This window comes from Sabethes cyaneus, chromosome 2 (assembly GCF_943734655.1).
Source record: "Sabethes cyaneus chromosome 2, idSabCyanKW18_F2, whole genome shotgun sequence".
Classification (NCBI taxonomy): domain Eukaryota; kingdom Metazoa; phylum Arthropoda; class Insecta; order Diptera; family Culicidae; genus Sabethes; species Sabethes cyaneus.
The window spans coordinates 196,964,293-196,981,062 of record NC_071354.1 but is presented as its reverse complement, the minus strand read 5'-3'; the positions used below and the strand labels follow the sequence as shown (position 1 = coordinate 196,981,062).

The 16,770-nt window shown below is 40.6% G+C and overlaps 1 protein-coding gene across 3 annotated transcripts in view; it reads right to left on the bottom strand.

Moving 5' to 3' along the window:
* Nucleotides 1-5,534: 5,534 nt before the first annotated feature.
* The window catches only part of LOC128734597 (protein Smaug-like), a 31,270-nt gene continuing 20,034 nt past the window's right edge, over nucleotides 5,535-16,770 (bottom strand). For 2 of the 3 annotated variants that reach the window (XM_053828871.1, XM_053828872.1), the window contains exons 4-6: nucleotides 15,508-16,732; nucleotides 15,221-15,446; nucleotides 5,535-8,638 (exon numbers count right to left, since the gene is read on the bottom strand). In XM_053828871.1, coding sequence (XP_053684846.1) covers nucleotides 7,756-8,638; nucleotides 15,221-15,446; nucleotides 15,508-16,732 — 2,334 coding nt within the window. In that variant the 3' untranslated portion in view covers nucleotides 5,535-7,755. The remainder of the gene's footprint in view (nucleotides 8,639-15,220; nucleotides 15,447-15,507; nucleotides 16,733-16,770) is intronic. The other variant, XM_053828873.1, reaches the window with a different exon arrangement.

Genomic DNA, 16,770 nt, shown 5'->3' with positions numbered 1-16,770 from the left:
CCTACATAGATACAATACTAGAAACGCGAATGAAGTAAGAACACCAAACTTTTTGACATGTGCTTCACAAAATTCATTGTTTTACAAAGAAATAAATGTCTTCAATTCGATGCCTTTAAATGTGTAACACTTGCGGAGTTTAAGAGATTGTGTATTTCACACGTTAAAACAGTTTTTTAAAACTATTTTTTATTAATTGACGAAAAATGTTATAAACGGACGAAGTTACGAAGAACGAACAAATTTATTTAAATTTGGATAATTGTTTTATATACTTAGTAGGTATTTTATTTATTTAGTTTACTCGAAGATTGTAACTGAAGAAGTTTTTTTTACAAAACGATCTCATTGTGTTCAAAATTTTTAATTGTATTTATATTTTTAATTTTATTTAAACATTAGGTATTTTCACATTAACTACTATGTTCGCCACGATGGTGATTTTTGAGGTCAAATTGAATCAAATGAAAATTTAGTTTCCAAATTGAGTTTAAAAATATTTGGCAGCACTGGTGCTTAAAATATTTTTTTTTATTTCCTTTAAAAATGTGAAAATAGTGTCTTTCTAAACCCAATACTTCCGGAGATATAGGCAAAAGAAAATACGAGGTTTTGAAAAAAAGGGTATTTTTCCTAAAAATGGCGGTGCTCCCATTAATCGAAAGATTGTCCGATCGGCACCAAATTTTCGATTTTTGCTTTCTGACCGAAAACGAACAATCTGGCGAAATTTCGTTCAAATTCGTGAAGGTCGATTACACGGGGCTCGGATACTTCGCGTGGAATGACTGTGGAATATGTCGTATCGTATCTTCGATTTAAGGGATTACGATCGAATCAATCACCTATATGATTATCCTATATTCACAAACCAGCAAACATAACACACAGAAACCTCGTGCCATCGTTAACAAAGACGATTATTCTAAATTTCCACTTGAGAGGTTTAAACACACGTAGGTAGTTGATTTTACGGATTTCAAAAGCAATTTTTATACCCAAAATAAAAGTGATTTTTACGAAAAATATTCATTGTATTTTGATGGTCGGGAAGAATGAACTGAGAACTATTTCACGAACAGATTTATTTTGGCCGTAGAAACTACTTTTGAAATCCACAAAATCAATTATGCGTATTTGAATCTTAAGCTAAGACTCAACACACAACAGCCGCTGTATGAAAATGCCGTTCGGCTTGGCTGTAGCGTTACAGCCTACAGGGCCTTATTCTGCGAGGCCAGTAACGGTTCTAGAACCAGGTCTAGAATTTGGGTCTAAAATCTGATAAAAAAATGTGGCCCAAAACATGGTCCACAATATAGTCCAAATCTGTTCTAAAATCTGGAACAAAATTTGATAAAATAATATGGTCTACGATATAGCCCAGGGGTGACATTGCGCATCTCGTTTCGAGTGATTTTCGTTCGAGACGCCCATTTGTTTAACGTGGTCGAAACGAACCAAAATCACTCGAAACGAGATGCGCAATGTCACCCCAGGTCCAAAATATAGCTCCAGATCCAAACAAACAACAATTTAGCAGCCGAGAGCCGGGGTGGATCTTGCCGTAGCAAGAATTCCTCTCCATTGTACTCGGTCCTGGGCTACTCGTCTCCAACCAGGCTTCAACCTGGTCGAGCCATCTAGCACGTTGGGCCCCTCTATTCCTGGTGCCGGTGGGGTTCTTGGGCATTCTTGCGACGTGGCCGGTCCACTATAGTCTCCCAACTTTCGCCAGGTGTACGATGGGAATCTCTCTATGCAGTGCCGGTAGCTCGTGGTTCATATGCATCTGCCACTCTCCGCTTTCCGTTTGTACTCCGTCACAAATAGTCCGCAACACCGTTCAAATCCGGCTACTGTGTTACCTGACTCATAACGAATATACGTTATATACGGGGGAGGGTCTCGTAACTCACAAACTTTGTGGTTTTTCATTAATTGATCATAAATTCGAATAGAGCATACAAATATCAATTGTATAACATAAGAAATTAAATGTTTACTCCAAAAATAAATGCATGAGAGATTTCAGAATTTCGGAAATAGGAGTGCGTTATGAGTCAGGTATACTGTGTGCACGTATGTCCTCCGTAAGCAAAGTTACTGTCTCAAGTCCGTATAGGACTACCGTGTCGTATCCGAATCCAAAACACATCCTTGGTTCTCGAAAATAGCACACAGAATGACTTCGCTCGTTATTCTCGCGTTCCTCGACCTTACGGGAAACGTTGTCCCACTCAATAGGATTATATACATGGCTGCCAGAAACAATATCGACTCAAAGTTTGGACAGTGCTAACATTTGAAAGTGACATTATTGTTTTATATTTAAGTTCATAACTAAGCTAGCTATGATTACTCTTGATTTGACCATAAACATTTGCTTACATTCAACCATGTCATTGCTATTCACTACATACCGGTCTGATTAGCGTTTTGTACATCGTCAGCTTTGTGCGGCGACGTCTTGCGGAGGGAAAAGAAGGCGCGATTTCCAGCTTGAATGCGTGGTTGGATCTCCTTACTCGTATTATTGCCGGCGGTGACCAGAGATCCCAAGTATACGAACTCATCAACCACTTCCAGTTCATCGCCGTCAATAGTCACTGTCCGTGGGAGGCAAACGTTGCTTATTTAGAAGCCTCTTCCTACCATATATTTGGTTTTCGACGCATTGATTTGTAACCCTATCCTCCTTGCCTCCGTTTTTAGTCCGGCGTAGATTGCCTCCGACGTCCCAAAGTCCAGATCCAGAATTATTTTTTTAAAATCTGCTCCAAAATTTGTTTGCTAGTTTAAAAAGTGATTAAAAATGTTGCCCAAAAACTGGTCAAAAATGTGGTCCAAAATATGGTTTATAGGCTGGCCCAGTTTGAGAATCTGGTCAAAAATTTAGTCCAAAATCTAGACCAAAATTTAATAAAAATTTGGTCCAGATTCTGCTCCAGGCACAAAATCTGGACCTAGTCCCGAACGTGGTTCACAATCTGGTCCCACATCTCACCCAAAGTATGATCAAAAATGTGGTCTAAAATGTTATCCAAAAACTAGTACAAATTTAACAAAAATGCGCACCAAAATCTTGTCCAGAATACGATGGTGGTTCAAAGTCTGCTTCGGGTCCAGAAACTGGTCCAAAATATGGCTAAAATCTAATCGAAAATGTATTCTAAAGCCTGATCTAGAATATAGTTCAAATCTATTCCAAATTTTTTTACAAAATCTGGAACAAACTTTGGTAAACAATATGGTCCGCAATCTAGTCTAGGCCCAAAACACGGACCAGGTCCAGAGTCTGGTTTAAATTCTGATAAAAAATATGGCCCGAAATCTGGTTTATATTCTGTAGGTATCTAGTTCCAGATTAAAAACCCGAATTTGATTCAAAATCTAATCCAAAATCTGGTAAAAAAATTAGGTCCTAAGTCGAGGCAAAGTCCACAATCTGGTCCAAATCTGATAAAAAATTAGTCTCATCAAAAATAAACCAAAGTCTGGTCCAGAATCTGACGCAGCTCCACGATATGTTTCAGGTCTAGAATGTGGTCCACATCCCGAATCTGATCCAAAACCTCATCAAAAATGAGGTCAAAAATGTGATCCAAAATATCCTAAATCTGGTCCAGAATCTGATGCAGGTCAACCCCAGGTCTAGAGCCTGGGTCCAAAATTTGGTCAAAAACCTGTTCGAAAATTGGTTCAAACTAACTGGTCCAAAATCTGTTGAAAAGTGTGGTTCGAATTCGGGGCAAAGTCCACAATTTGGTGCTGGTTCAGAATATGGTCCAAAATTTAATCAAAAATGTGGTCCAAAATGTTATCCAAAATTTGGTTCAAAATTTGGTCCAAAATGTGGTCTAAAATCTGGTCTTGAATCTAATGCAGCTCCAAGATCCTGTTCAGGTCTAGAATGTGATAGGGTAACCAACCTATTTTGGACCCCATCAGCAGCTGTACATAATTTGGACGCTTCCATTTGATTTTGCTGTAAGTGTCCAAATTATGTACAGCTGCTGATGGGGTCCAAAATACGTTGGTTACCCTACAGGTCTAGAATCTGATCAAAAATTAGGTTCAAAATGTGGTCCAAAGTTTGGTCTAAAATCTAAGCTGATCTGATGAAAATGTTGGTCAAAATTTGAATCTAGTAGAATCTAGTCCAAATCAGTTCGAAAATCTGGAACAAAAGTTGATAAAAATTGTGGTCCACGATGCAGTCCGGAATTTGGTTCAAAAGCTGATCCAAAATCTTGTTGGTGGCTTAAAAACTGATCAAAGATTGATCAATTTGGCCCAAAAAATTGGTCTAGTTTTTTAATCTGGTCCAAATTTTGATCCAAAACCTGGCCCGAAATCTAATAAAAAATGTGGTCCAGAAACTAGTGCATTTTCAGCATCTGGTAGGTGGTGCAAAATCTTATCAAAAATAAACAACTTATGAGGAATAACGATTTGATAAACGAGGGAGTCGTTGTCAGGTAACAATAGTTAATTGGAGCTAAATCTATACCTATGAAAATGGATTTCTGTCTGTCTGTATGTCGATATGTTCCTTATAGACTCGGAAACTACTGAACCAATCGGCGTGAAAATTCGCATGCAGGGGTTTTTGAGGCCAGGGAAGGTTCTTATGATAGTTAGAGACCCTTCCACCCGCTAAAAGGGGGGGACTCCCATAAGTTCGTAGTAGACTACCGGTCTGGTTACCGTTTTGTACATCATCAGCTTTGTGTAGCGGCGTATACTACTTAATCGAAGTGCCTTGCGGAAGGAAAGTAGGCCCGACTTCCAGCTTACATGCGTCGTTGAGGCTCCTTACTCGTCTTTTTGTTAGCGGTGACGAAAGATCCTAAGCATACGAACTCATCAACCATATCCAGATTATCATCGTCAATAGTCATTGTCCCTGGGAGGTGAACGCTGTTTTCTCTGGGACCCCCTCCTACCGTATATTTGATCTTTAACACAATGATTTGTACGCCTCTTCCTCCTATCCTCCATTTTTACCGTCTGTCTTACCAAAGTTTCTAGTAATGATGTCGCGGTCATCCGGAATGGCTAGGAGTTGGCTACTTTTGCCGAAGGTCATTCCCGCTTGCCGGGTCACACCTTCGATAACGATGTTTAATAAACTACAGGACCGTCCATTCCCTTGCTGCAGCTCTCGGCGCGATTCGAGAGTACCCCCGAAGCACGCACGTAGCACATCGTTCGCTCCAGGGTAACTTCGATCAGCCGCGTCAGTATATCCAGATCCCTAACTTGTCCCGCCTCAGCAATACCACAAAAACACCTTTGTTTCTTCACTACCGCTGTACCGCTTCTGCGGAATTGAAGGGATGATTAGTGTTTAACAAACACTGTTGAGAAGATTGTGAGAATAGGGTCCTTAATGGCGATATGTGACATTTCAGCAAATATGTTTTGCTCTTTGCAACAAGGTACCGTACCTTCGATGCACAATCGTTGGAACAATCAAGGCGTACTTCGGATTAACAAGCAGAGAATCAACACTGTTTGTTTGGTTCAAAAATAAATATTTTCCATTACTAGATTTGTTTTATTCCTTTTGTCTCGCAATAAAAACTCCACTACATAAAACTTGTTGGTATTTTCCTTAGGTTCTTTCTCGCTCTCGGATATTCTTTCTGTTTTTTCTGTTTTCTCGCGTACAATCCAGAATATAGATAACTTGATGTAGTTTAGGTAAGTATGCACTACTTAAGGGGAGCGCTGGCGTTTTTGATTTCGAACAGCGAAGAAGGATGTTCATATTTTTGTTTTAAACCATTACTGTTACTGTCTGCTGTTTGCTGGTTGCTGACTACAAAAATCGAGAGAAAAATATCCGTTTTTCTTCTACAGAGATCTGCTTGTTTTGGCGCACGGAATATCTATACACTAGAATCGCTATAGGTGCATCGCACTACTTCTTTGCAAACTTCTCCGCGAATAGCGTTAAGGAAATTGAACAGAAGAAAAATGTAGGTATTGTAATGTGTTTTGTTTTCTTTTGTGTTGTTTTTTTATTAAATATATAACAATGCCATTTTCATTCCCTTCACTTTATTTTCTAGCGATGACATGCTGCGTGTTTGATTGATCTACAATTAAACAACTTAACGTATTACTTCCTTTAAGGTCGCGTGGCAGGGTATCGTTCAAAGTGAGAGTTTTTTTTCTGTGTCTGGATACAACTCTTCTACAACTCAATGTTTTCTGCTTCCACCGAAACTGAAAGACTTGCTTTATATACGCGTAGTAAGCGGAAAATTTTGACGGGACATAAAATATGCACAAAAAATATATTTTTTTCTGATTTATGGGTTTCCTTTAACCATCAAAAGGTTGCATCTTTGATTTTTTTTATTATTTAACAAGTAAACTGACACATCTATGAGATATAAGATTAGTACAGGTGCGAACAGGTTTTACAATTTTGTGTACTCCTCGACTTTCGTGCTCAAATAAATAATAGTTTTTTTTTTGTTCATAAGTGGTGAGCAATAAGAGTTGCCACGATGTTTCATAAAAAAATAGTACACATGATGATTCCTAAGGGAACAAAATCACAATCACATTTCTGTTTCGTTTCGTTATTTTGCGGTTTATGGAATTTTCTAACAGTAATTTACTTTTCGCTTCGGATTTAAACAATTCGCAATATTCCGCAGGATCTAAACATGTTGTTTGGTTCGAAATTCTAGCATTTTCCATCCCGGAAGAGCCCTCGAGTTTGAGTCCAATTCTGCATTTGATAAATAGCATGCATCGTGGCACGGTTTCTCGGTTTTCAAACTATCACCGAAAGCAAAATCGTGATAAGAAGAAACTTTACCCGCTGTTTCACAGCCCGGATCGATTACAATATTTCCTATTTTGCTGTTTTATTACCACCCTCCCACAGTACGTTAGTAAAAACCCAAGAGCTCATTCTTTTCCTACATCCAATTAGATAATAGTCCGGTGATTATATTTCGTTTCATGCGAGTGCAATCATGTAAATGTATAAATAATAAAATTTCCTGAAATTTAGATGGACAAAAAACATTAAAAAAGGAAACGAATTACAACGAAAATACTACCACTTTCAAATACCCGCTTTTGTGGAAATAGTTTTTCCCTGCACTCACTACTAGTCTAACTCTCTGTCACTCTCTATCTATCACTCGTCAATTTCGTCCTTTTCTCCTTACTCAATTAATCCCCTGTGCCCACACTTACTTGTTGCTGCCTTGGTCTAGCTAGAATCAAAAGCTAAAACAAACAGAAAAAACTTTCAAAGTTTACTCCAATGGGACATATCAACATTTTACGTTTTTTTTGTATAATTTTTGAAAGTGTTAAATAGATATATAGATATTCGAAATAGATTTTTCTTTGTCTGTTTGCTAAGAATTTTTAGTTCCTTTCTTGTTTTGTGAAGCATAATAATTTCAAGAGCGTCGAAAATTGAAAAACTACCGGCTTTCGTCGTCGTCGATGATATGCGCAGACATATCCGACCCCTTCCGCAAACCCACCACATCGGACCAGCAAGCAATTCTTTCCTCACCGGGAGTAAAGATTGCCAACCTTTTTTTTTTTACAATTTCGTTAATTTTTAGCTTCGGGGTCGAGACGACGAATGTCCGCACATTGTTCCGCGCGATTCCGCTAAACTAAACAACATTCTAACAATTGCTGCTGTTACAACTATGACCACTAAAAATACAATGCTATTTACCACCCCAAACAACCCGCCGTCGTAATTTAGTTGATGGCCTGCTCGGTCATTTGCAAGCAGAGAAATTCCAGCCGAGTGTTGATGTCGCCGATACTGTTAGTCTGGCTTTTGCTAGCAACCAGATCTGCTGCCGCAGCAGCCTTCGGGCCCGACTTTTCTTTAATTCCAACTGATTCCGCCGCTTGACTGGATTTGACCTTCGTCGTGCCTATCGAACTTGAGTAAATCGAGGGTAGAATGAGTGATTGCTGCTGCGCTTGTTGTTGCTGTTGCACTTGCTGTTGCTGTTGCGCTTGGTTTTGAAGTTGCTGAAGAAACTGTTGATGTTGATGTTGGTGCCCTGAAATGTTATTTAACGAATGCCGATGATACATAAAGTTACCATGATTAACGTGTGTTTGCTGCGGAAGTTGCTGCACCTGCTGTGGATGTTGATGTTGCTGCTGCTGCTGCTGCTGCTGCTGTTGAGAACCCTGCACCGGGTGCGGCTGGGAATGATGTTGCTTAATGTTACCGCCGGAAGCGCCCGCAGCACCGGTGACACCACCTCCATTACCACTACCGGTCAAGTTGGAAGCGAAGTTGGGATAGGACGAACTTTTGTTGTAGTTGTTATTATGACCGGTACCGACGTTGGAGGATCCGTGACCTCCTCCGCCGCCACCATAGTACTGATGTGGAATTGCTTGAAGATGACTGTGAGACGAAGACGTGTTTGTCTGCTGTTGCTGCTGTTGAGGTGTTTGGGATTGCTGTTGTTGTTGTTGCTGCTGCTGCTGTTGTTGCTGTTGTTGTTGCTGCTGCTGCATCGGTGAACTGAAGTACTGCAACGAACTCTTGCGATGAGGTGTCTTCTGGTGTTGCGGCTCGTTCGGGTTGTTCGGTTTATGTTTGTTCACCACGCTCCACCTGTACGAAAAAAGATAGTTTAAAACAGTTAATAATTTTTAGTATGGTATAGCTATAGATAGTAAGTATGAGTAGAGTAGCTAGAAAAGATGCTTATTTTAGTACGTTCTACAAGTTTTGTGGAAAAAATATTTTCTTTTGACACATTTAAAAAAAACAAATGTTTGCATCACTCTAACAGGTGGATTCACGATCATACTAATAGTGTAGAAAGATGCGCTATATTTTATGAATAAACTTCTTCAAAGACGCCAACCTTTAAAAATTACGCATTTTTTACGCAAATGCTAATGTTCGCGTTTTTTCGATTCGGCACCACTGTGCATCGAGATTGCTGCGTTTAACAGACTTTTTACGCCAACTCTTTCATCGGACGATGTATGGACAAAACGAACCTGTTCTTGCAATGTGTGTTTGTTTTAACAATGTGTATCATCTGTTTGATTTTAGCTGTGGTATTTAAGTATGGTTTGCGTAATTTGATGTAATGTGAATTTTATCATGTAGAGCAAGTAGTCAGGTGATGTTAATAAATAAATAATAATAAAAACAAAATTTCCTATTTGGCGATACAGTCAACTTTCGTTCGTTGGGCTATCTTTAACTGGGCTACGTTTTAATCGGGCTCCCGTTAATTGGGCTATAGCCCATCTAAAACGAAGTCAAACGTCATTTCTGACAGCGTATTTTTTCTTCCGAGGGGCTCTTGAATATAGTTCATTCAAGTGTTGAAAATAATTTATATAGAAAATATTAAAATTAATTGAATGGAACACAATTGCATCATATCGTTTTCCGATCCCTTATGAACTTGAGCCTCCTATTTTTAGCATCACGGTGAAACAGTTAAAAAAGCCAATATATATTAACATTGTAGCATGAAATTCAGCTATTTACTTGTTAAACAATCTAGAACTAAATTTCAACAATGAAAAGATTAGGTTCCACTTTGATTCTGTATTAATTATAAGCGTATATTTTTATAAACCTTTCTGCGACGATTTCGACAAAAACAATCGACATATCCCTCGGTTTTGACATCTCAGCCCAATTAACGAAAGTCTTTCACTAAACGGGCTAAGAGCTTAGTGCAATTAGCGAAAGTTGACTGTATTCTCTACATCCGCCCCTTATATTACGTGTCGCACTCAACTACTGTGTGAGAGCCGTGGTACGGACTGAGCCGTTATCATCGCGTGAGTCACCTGTAACAGAACCTCATTGGATGTTAAAAAATCGGAAATACCCAACATAAAGATTTATGTCGTACACTGCTGGACAATATATAAATAAGTCACCGAACAGCAGTCTCCCCGGTGCCCCGGTCTTGCGTATAAGATGTGGTAGTGCGACAACTCCTATAGCATATTCTTCCGATGACGTAGTCCCCGTGTCCAGCTTTGTCTAGGCTGGTCCTCAACTGAACTCTCCGCTACTAATTTACTATCAAGACGTGCTATCGGATTTAGACATACCCGTTTAAAGAAAACCTAGCCGGGAGTGAAAATTCCCTCAGATTAGCTATTTGGAAGGGCTACTATCCTTTTTTAAACTTGATCGTAATTACCTGAACAGCAGAAAATCCCACTGAGGGAAGCAAGGGTTAACGCTGCTGCAGATCTTCTAAAAAATCAATGAAAATAGACTCTCCACGTACAATTATTTCAGCGATTTCAAAGCTGCGTATGATACCATGGAACGTGGAAAATCGTGACCGATAACGGCTTCTCCGGAAAGCTGATCAAACCGATTAAGGCTACGCTAAATGGCGCACGCCAACGTCAACGTGATGGTCTCTTCTGCCTGCTGTTCACCATAGCGCTACAGAGTATTATGAGCAATACGCCGGATACGAGCGGATAGCAATACGCCGGCACAATCTTCAGCAAATGTAGTCAATACACCTGCTTTGGTGACATAGATGACATGGATATTGTCGATAGAACAACATCTGTAGCGGTGACTGAACAAACTAAAGCGCGAAGCAGAGAAAATTGTGTTAAAGAAAAAACATCCAAACTCGAAAACGAAAGTACATGCTAACTGGCGGAACCGAGGCCGACCGACGCCGCTTCGATAGTAGTGTAACGATCGACGGCTATGAATTTGAGGTAGAAGACGAATTTGTCTACCTTGGAGATTGGGAAGCAAATATCACAGCCTGCGTTGGAGATTACCGGTGGAAGTCGTGCTTATTATGGGCTTCAGAAGACGCTTATTATATTGGTTGTTCTCCGGAGTAACATGGTTGGACTAGGTGGAGCGAGATCTGGCGGCGAAAAAACTTTGGACACAATTGCTACTCTATTACTGAAGAAATTTATACAAAATTTATGCAATTTTCTAATAGTTTTTTAAAGAGGAATAAATACTAACAGCGAAATTAAACACTTTTAGTCAGACTTGTTATAAGCACTGTTCGGAGTGACACTGTTGCCATCGACTTATACGGGGTATTAGGCAGCTCGTCGCAAATATTTTATGGGATGATAGAGGCCTACCTCCCAGCTGGCTTCGAGGTATAATGCTGACCTAATAAGCCTAATAGACCTATGTTTGTCGGCTGGGAGAGGCTGTTAACGTCAATAGGATCGTAGCAACTGACCCTTCAATTGTCCTGTATTCTAACAGCTGGCTGCGAAGTCTGTCATATAAAACACAGAAGGTCAAGTTTCGATAACGGAATGTTGCACCTAGGCTTTGCTTTGCTTTGATAGAGGACCACATTTGACGAAAAAATCCTTCTACACATATTATAGCCAAATCTGAACCGTTATAGTTACAGTGTGCTATGCGTGATGTATGAATTCGTGCAGTTTTCAAATACTAATTCAACACGATACGTTTAAAATAGAATTGCTACGAGACATAAATAGATAGCCGATTCATACCAAAGAACAAATTGGTAGATAAAAGCAATTCCATAATTTTATCACGTTTGTTTAAGAGATATTTGATAGGTGCCCAACAAACACATATAGCTCGATCCAAAGAAGTTTGCTTCCAGACGCGGTGTCATAATCGTTTAAGAAGCGTTTCGAGAAAAATGCTCCAAAATCCAGAGGGTGTTAGCTATGAGCGGAGCAGAACATTTTAATACGTCTCACATTGCGAAGGGTGCTTGCACAAGTTTGATTACAGCAAGTCGATTATAAAACTCGTTTTATAATTATGCTTCCAGTGGCGGAACGAATACTGATACTAAAGCGAATTGTTGCTTGCATGGTGAGGGTTACTTAGAACGGAGAATTAGAATTAGATTAGAATGGAGTTCAATGTAGTAATGTGTTCAAATCCTCTTATGAGCTTATAGGTGTCCTGATTCTGTGCGGCGCCTAATTCTGTGCACTTTTAGACGGCGGTTTTTTAGCGGACCATGCAGAATATTTTAGAAAAACATGTTTGAACTTATTATACTCTTCGAAGCATTCAAACATTGTTGGAGGAAATGTGCATGTTTTGTTAAGAGATTGTTTACCATTACCAGGTGCACGGAATTAAGAGCCAAAATTAGCCGCGCGGAATAAGGGCACCTAACGGTACTTGAAATAAATGTAAGTCAACCAGCCAACAAATACGAAAAACACCACTTAGAAGGTACTCTCCTAGATTCTGTTACGATGCTGGCTGTCACAGATAGCTCAAGGTTCAGCAGGGAATTATCAAGCGGGCTTCATGGGATCCCACGCCACTAGACTACGGACCAATTTTTCATCATCCGACTGATCTTGCAGAAATATTGGAGATACAACGGGTCCGTGAGTTCCCACGCACCATTTGTTCGTTGACTTCAAAGCCGCATATGATACCATCGACCGAAAAGAGCTATGAAAGTTTTCGTGATTGGAGTTTTCGAAAGACGAGTGCTAAGAACGATCTTCGGTAGTGTACAGGCAAACGGAGTATGGAGGCGGAGGATGAATCATGAACTCGCACAGTTTTATGCCGAACCCATCATTCAAAAGGTGGCTAAAGCTGGACGGATACGATGGGCAAGCATTTTGAAAGAATGCGTTGTCCAGCACAGATGGCGTTCGCTTCAAATTCGATAGGAACAAGCAAGATGGTTAGACCAGGTGAAGCGAGATATGGCGGAGAGTGCGCGATGTCCAAGGAATTGAAGATGCGGTAGCCTATAACCGAGTAAATTGGAGAAACGTTGTTCATCAGGCTTTGTCTTAGGACGGCAAGCACCCTGCATGCTTTTCAACATCACTTTTCAGGGGATGATCTCTAGAGCGGACATCGAAACGAGGGACACGATTTTGAGATTTTAAACGAACATGTAACGAAAAGTGGTTATAATTTGAAGTCATCGCTCAATAGATTCTAGATATTGGTATCAATCGATTGGAATTTTTTCTAAGAATCCATTACGATACAGTAGACTACAAGCTTTTCTAACAAACTTTTAAACAATTGAATGTTAAGTATTGTCTAACTAAAAATTCACGTTCTGTGATTGGTCGGAATAAGTACTACTGATTTGCCGTAGCTAAAGTGACACTCATTCAAATTTTTAACTTGCATTTACATTTTTCCTTTATTTTTATAAAAAAAAGTGACAAAGCCCCTTCGCCCCAACAGGTCGAAGATTCATAACGACGTTCAGACTTATATTATCAAATTAATCAAACTGTGCTTGGGAAGTACGCCAGAAAAGATGATAAAGTCCCATCGTCCTAACAAAATTTCTTAGGACCGCTATAAACCTAAACCAATTTAATGTCAGTGCTATAAACCTAGTCCAATTTGATGTCCCCCGCAGTGGCTGGCGGTTCCGGCAACACTCGCTCCCTGTGGCTGTCTCGCTCTGAATCATCTAGTGTTACTATAGGTAGTTTTTGGTGGTCTTGTTATTGACTAATGTTTTATGGAAGAGTCTACAATTTCTCGAGTTCGATTAGTTTTCGAGTTACGCAAAAATTTCTGTTTTATTTTATGAGCGTCCGATTTGGTTCCATTTGCTTTGTTAGTTCTCGAATTATGAGAAAATTTGTATTTCATTTGTAAGGGAGTCCCCCTCCTATGGAGGGGAGCGGTCCTAATTCATCATAGAAAAAATTCTTGCCTCCAAAAACCCCCACATGCCAAATTTGGTTCCATTTGCTTGATTATGTCTCGCGATATGAGGAAATTTGTATTTCATTTATATGAGAGCCAAATGAAATACAATCATACGCAAAGTGCTATGACAATGGACAAAATTTTCATTAGACCGGTAGTACTTATGGACTTGACGCTGTTCGCGGAGGACATATGTGCCCTTGTCATGTTCGAGCGGAAGGTGCAGTGGACCGTAATTGACGGACAGTACAAACTGAAACCGGAGAGTGACACGGGCGTATGAATCATCCCTGCTACAGGCACTGGTTAGAAAAATTTCCTCCATATATCTGACGAAAGTCGATAAGCTGCGGATGGCCGGGCACGTCGTAAGGATGCCGGAAGACAGTGTTTCGAAAATGGTTCTTTTCGACAACCCTTCTGGCACCAGAAACTGTGGGGTTCTGCGTCTTATGCGAAATGGCTCAACTGGATTGAAAACTTGCTGGCTCTGAGGAGCCTGTGAAATTGGACATCTGCTACTAACTTGCTGATCTCGGAAAACGAAACAACACAAGATCGGAACGAAATGGATGCTGAGCAAAACCTGAATGAGCATTGCTCAACGTTTACAAAACGTGGTAAATGGTGGTTATCTTGTTTGTAATTCGAAACGCGCACAGCAATCGAGCCAAAAAAAAAAAAGCTTTTAATACTACCATCCATACCAAGAAAAGCTAGTAAAATCCATAAAAAACTAACCTGCAGAAAAAATGCATTTTACGTTAGCAGAATCCCCAGTATAATGATTCTTTTTTTTTACTCCAAGTCAGTAGAGAACAAAATCATTAATTTACTTCACTCAAATTCGGGCTGAATAAAAGTGTATATAAATAAATGGTCTGTTTTATTCAGACGGTTTACAATATCATTTACATACAGCACCGAGACATCATTTACAATGATGTTGAAGAGCAATGGTCCGAGTGCGACACCTTCGGGAGCGCCGGAAGGGTAGAGAAATCGGCGAGAGTAAGCAAAGTTCACCTCACCATATGCGTTATGGTAAGTCATATATGACCTGAGTCGGCCTCATAAAACCGTGGTGAGTCTTAAAGATAAATCAAACAACTGCATTGTATTACGCTGTAAACTCCGAGACCAAACTGCGATATTTTTCACGTAGCGAACGGTTGAAACGCAGTCGGCTGGGCGAGATTAACCGAACAGTTTTTGGAAGTACTGAGGAGTGTCGCACAGAACAGAAATGGAAGTCGAACACAATTGATGAGTCTCTGCTAAATACGCTAACAAAGAACACCGCGAAAAGCTCTCCAGCACTTTTACTGGAGCAACGCTAAATAATGCTTCGATTATAATAGCACTTTCGTGGTCAGTTTACACTTCACATGGAATGGGATATCGTCGTCTATGCATATGCGGTATAGTATAGAAAGAGATTGAAGTAGGAGGGATTCATAGTCAAAATGTAGCACGCTCAACATTCATGTACTGTTGAATGACAAAGAAACTTACCTCGGTTTGTTGATGTTTCCGTTAATGTTGGCATTCTTTGCATAGTGAGCCTTCGGAGTGAACTGCATTTTGATTTTGTTGGCCTTATACTTGTACTCTTTAATCTGATTCGCGTGCGAAGCAAAAGCGTCATTATGCAAAGCCCGCTCCAGCACCCAGATAAAGATGTTCAAGTATTCTTCATCCTGAACTCCACAAACCGATCTCACCAGTAGGAAGGATGCAACTAAAAATACACATTTTGTTAAGCTCGAACTTCCACTACCGCAAACGAACGAGCTACTCACTCAAATCCATCAGCTTCATAAACTGCCCGGCAATATCTTCGCTCGGATCAAGCCCGGACGGTCTCATCGGAGTCAGCACGATATTAGTCAGCTCATCGAACACTGTACCCAGCTGACTCTTGGTTGCTCCGCTGGCCAGCAGTTCTTTCTCCATTCGCACCAGCGTTTCGTAACGTTCCTTTAACTTCTGAATGCAAATAACCAACTTGTGGCGGGCCCCCTTGGTGACACCCAGACTCGCCAAATACTCTTCGGTCATCTCCATCATCTGCTCGTAGGTTAAATTGGAAAACAGCCACACATACTTGTGCAGTCGTAAACTTTTCAGCCAATGAGCAATGCTGGACATACCGACGTTCGGCTGACCATACATCTTCACCATTTGATGCTGCTTAAAATCGTCCAGCCGGGTTTCCGAACCGCTTGAAGTCAGCGATGAGCGAGGACTTTCCATGGTCAACGAAAAGCTTCGTGGTTTATTCTGCAGAAGTTGCAAATTGGTCAAGTTTTCTGCCGATAGGCATTCATTGCTCTGTTTTTGCTGATGAAGCTCCCCAACCGAAAGCCCACAAACACTGCTAACCGTAGTAGTTAAACTGTTGGATCGACGGGTTTTCAACAGGCCATTTCCATCTATGTCAAAGTCGTTCACCGCAATCGGAGGAACCCTCAAATAATCATTAATATTAGCATCGAACGAGACACGATTTTTGCAGTTGCCACTGCCAGGAGCAGCCGCTCCTGGTGCAATCGCGGAACCAGCCGCATTTTGCGTTCCGGAAACAGGCCCTTTACTGGAAGCCGATACTGGCCCAGCGGTGGAAGCAGCCACCGCAGCCGCTGCCCGAGCTAAAAAGTTAAACTCTTCCTCATTGTCGTAATCACAATCGTAGTCGAAAATTTCCGTTCCATTTTTGCTGAAGCTTAAATGGTTATCATCACTAGAGTCCAGATCGGCCAGAACCACTGCGCCATGACTGAGGCTTCCGTTTACGTTCAGAGTTAGGGTGGCGCTGTTTCCGTTGAGAGTGTTGCCACTGACGACGCTGCTGCTGCCCAGAAAACCTCCCTGGGGCTGTTGTTGACTAGAAGAAGCGATCAAACTGTGTTGTTTGCTACTACTATTGCTGCCACTGTTGGTACTACTGATATTGTTAATGGTACTGCCCACTACCGGTTTGCTAGCACCGTTACCCGTTGACGCCGAGTGAAAGCCATATGTGACCTGCGAAGACAATATCAGATTAAGTGTGAATGTATTTT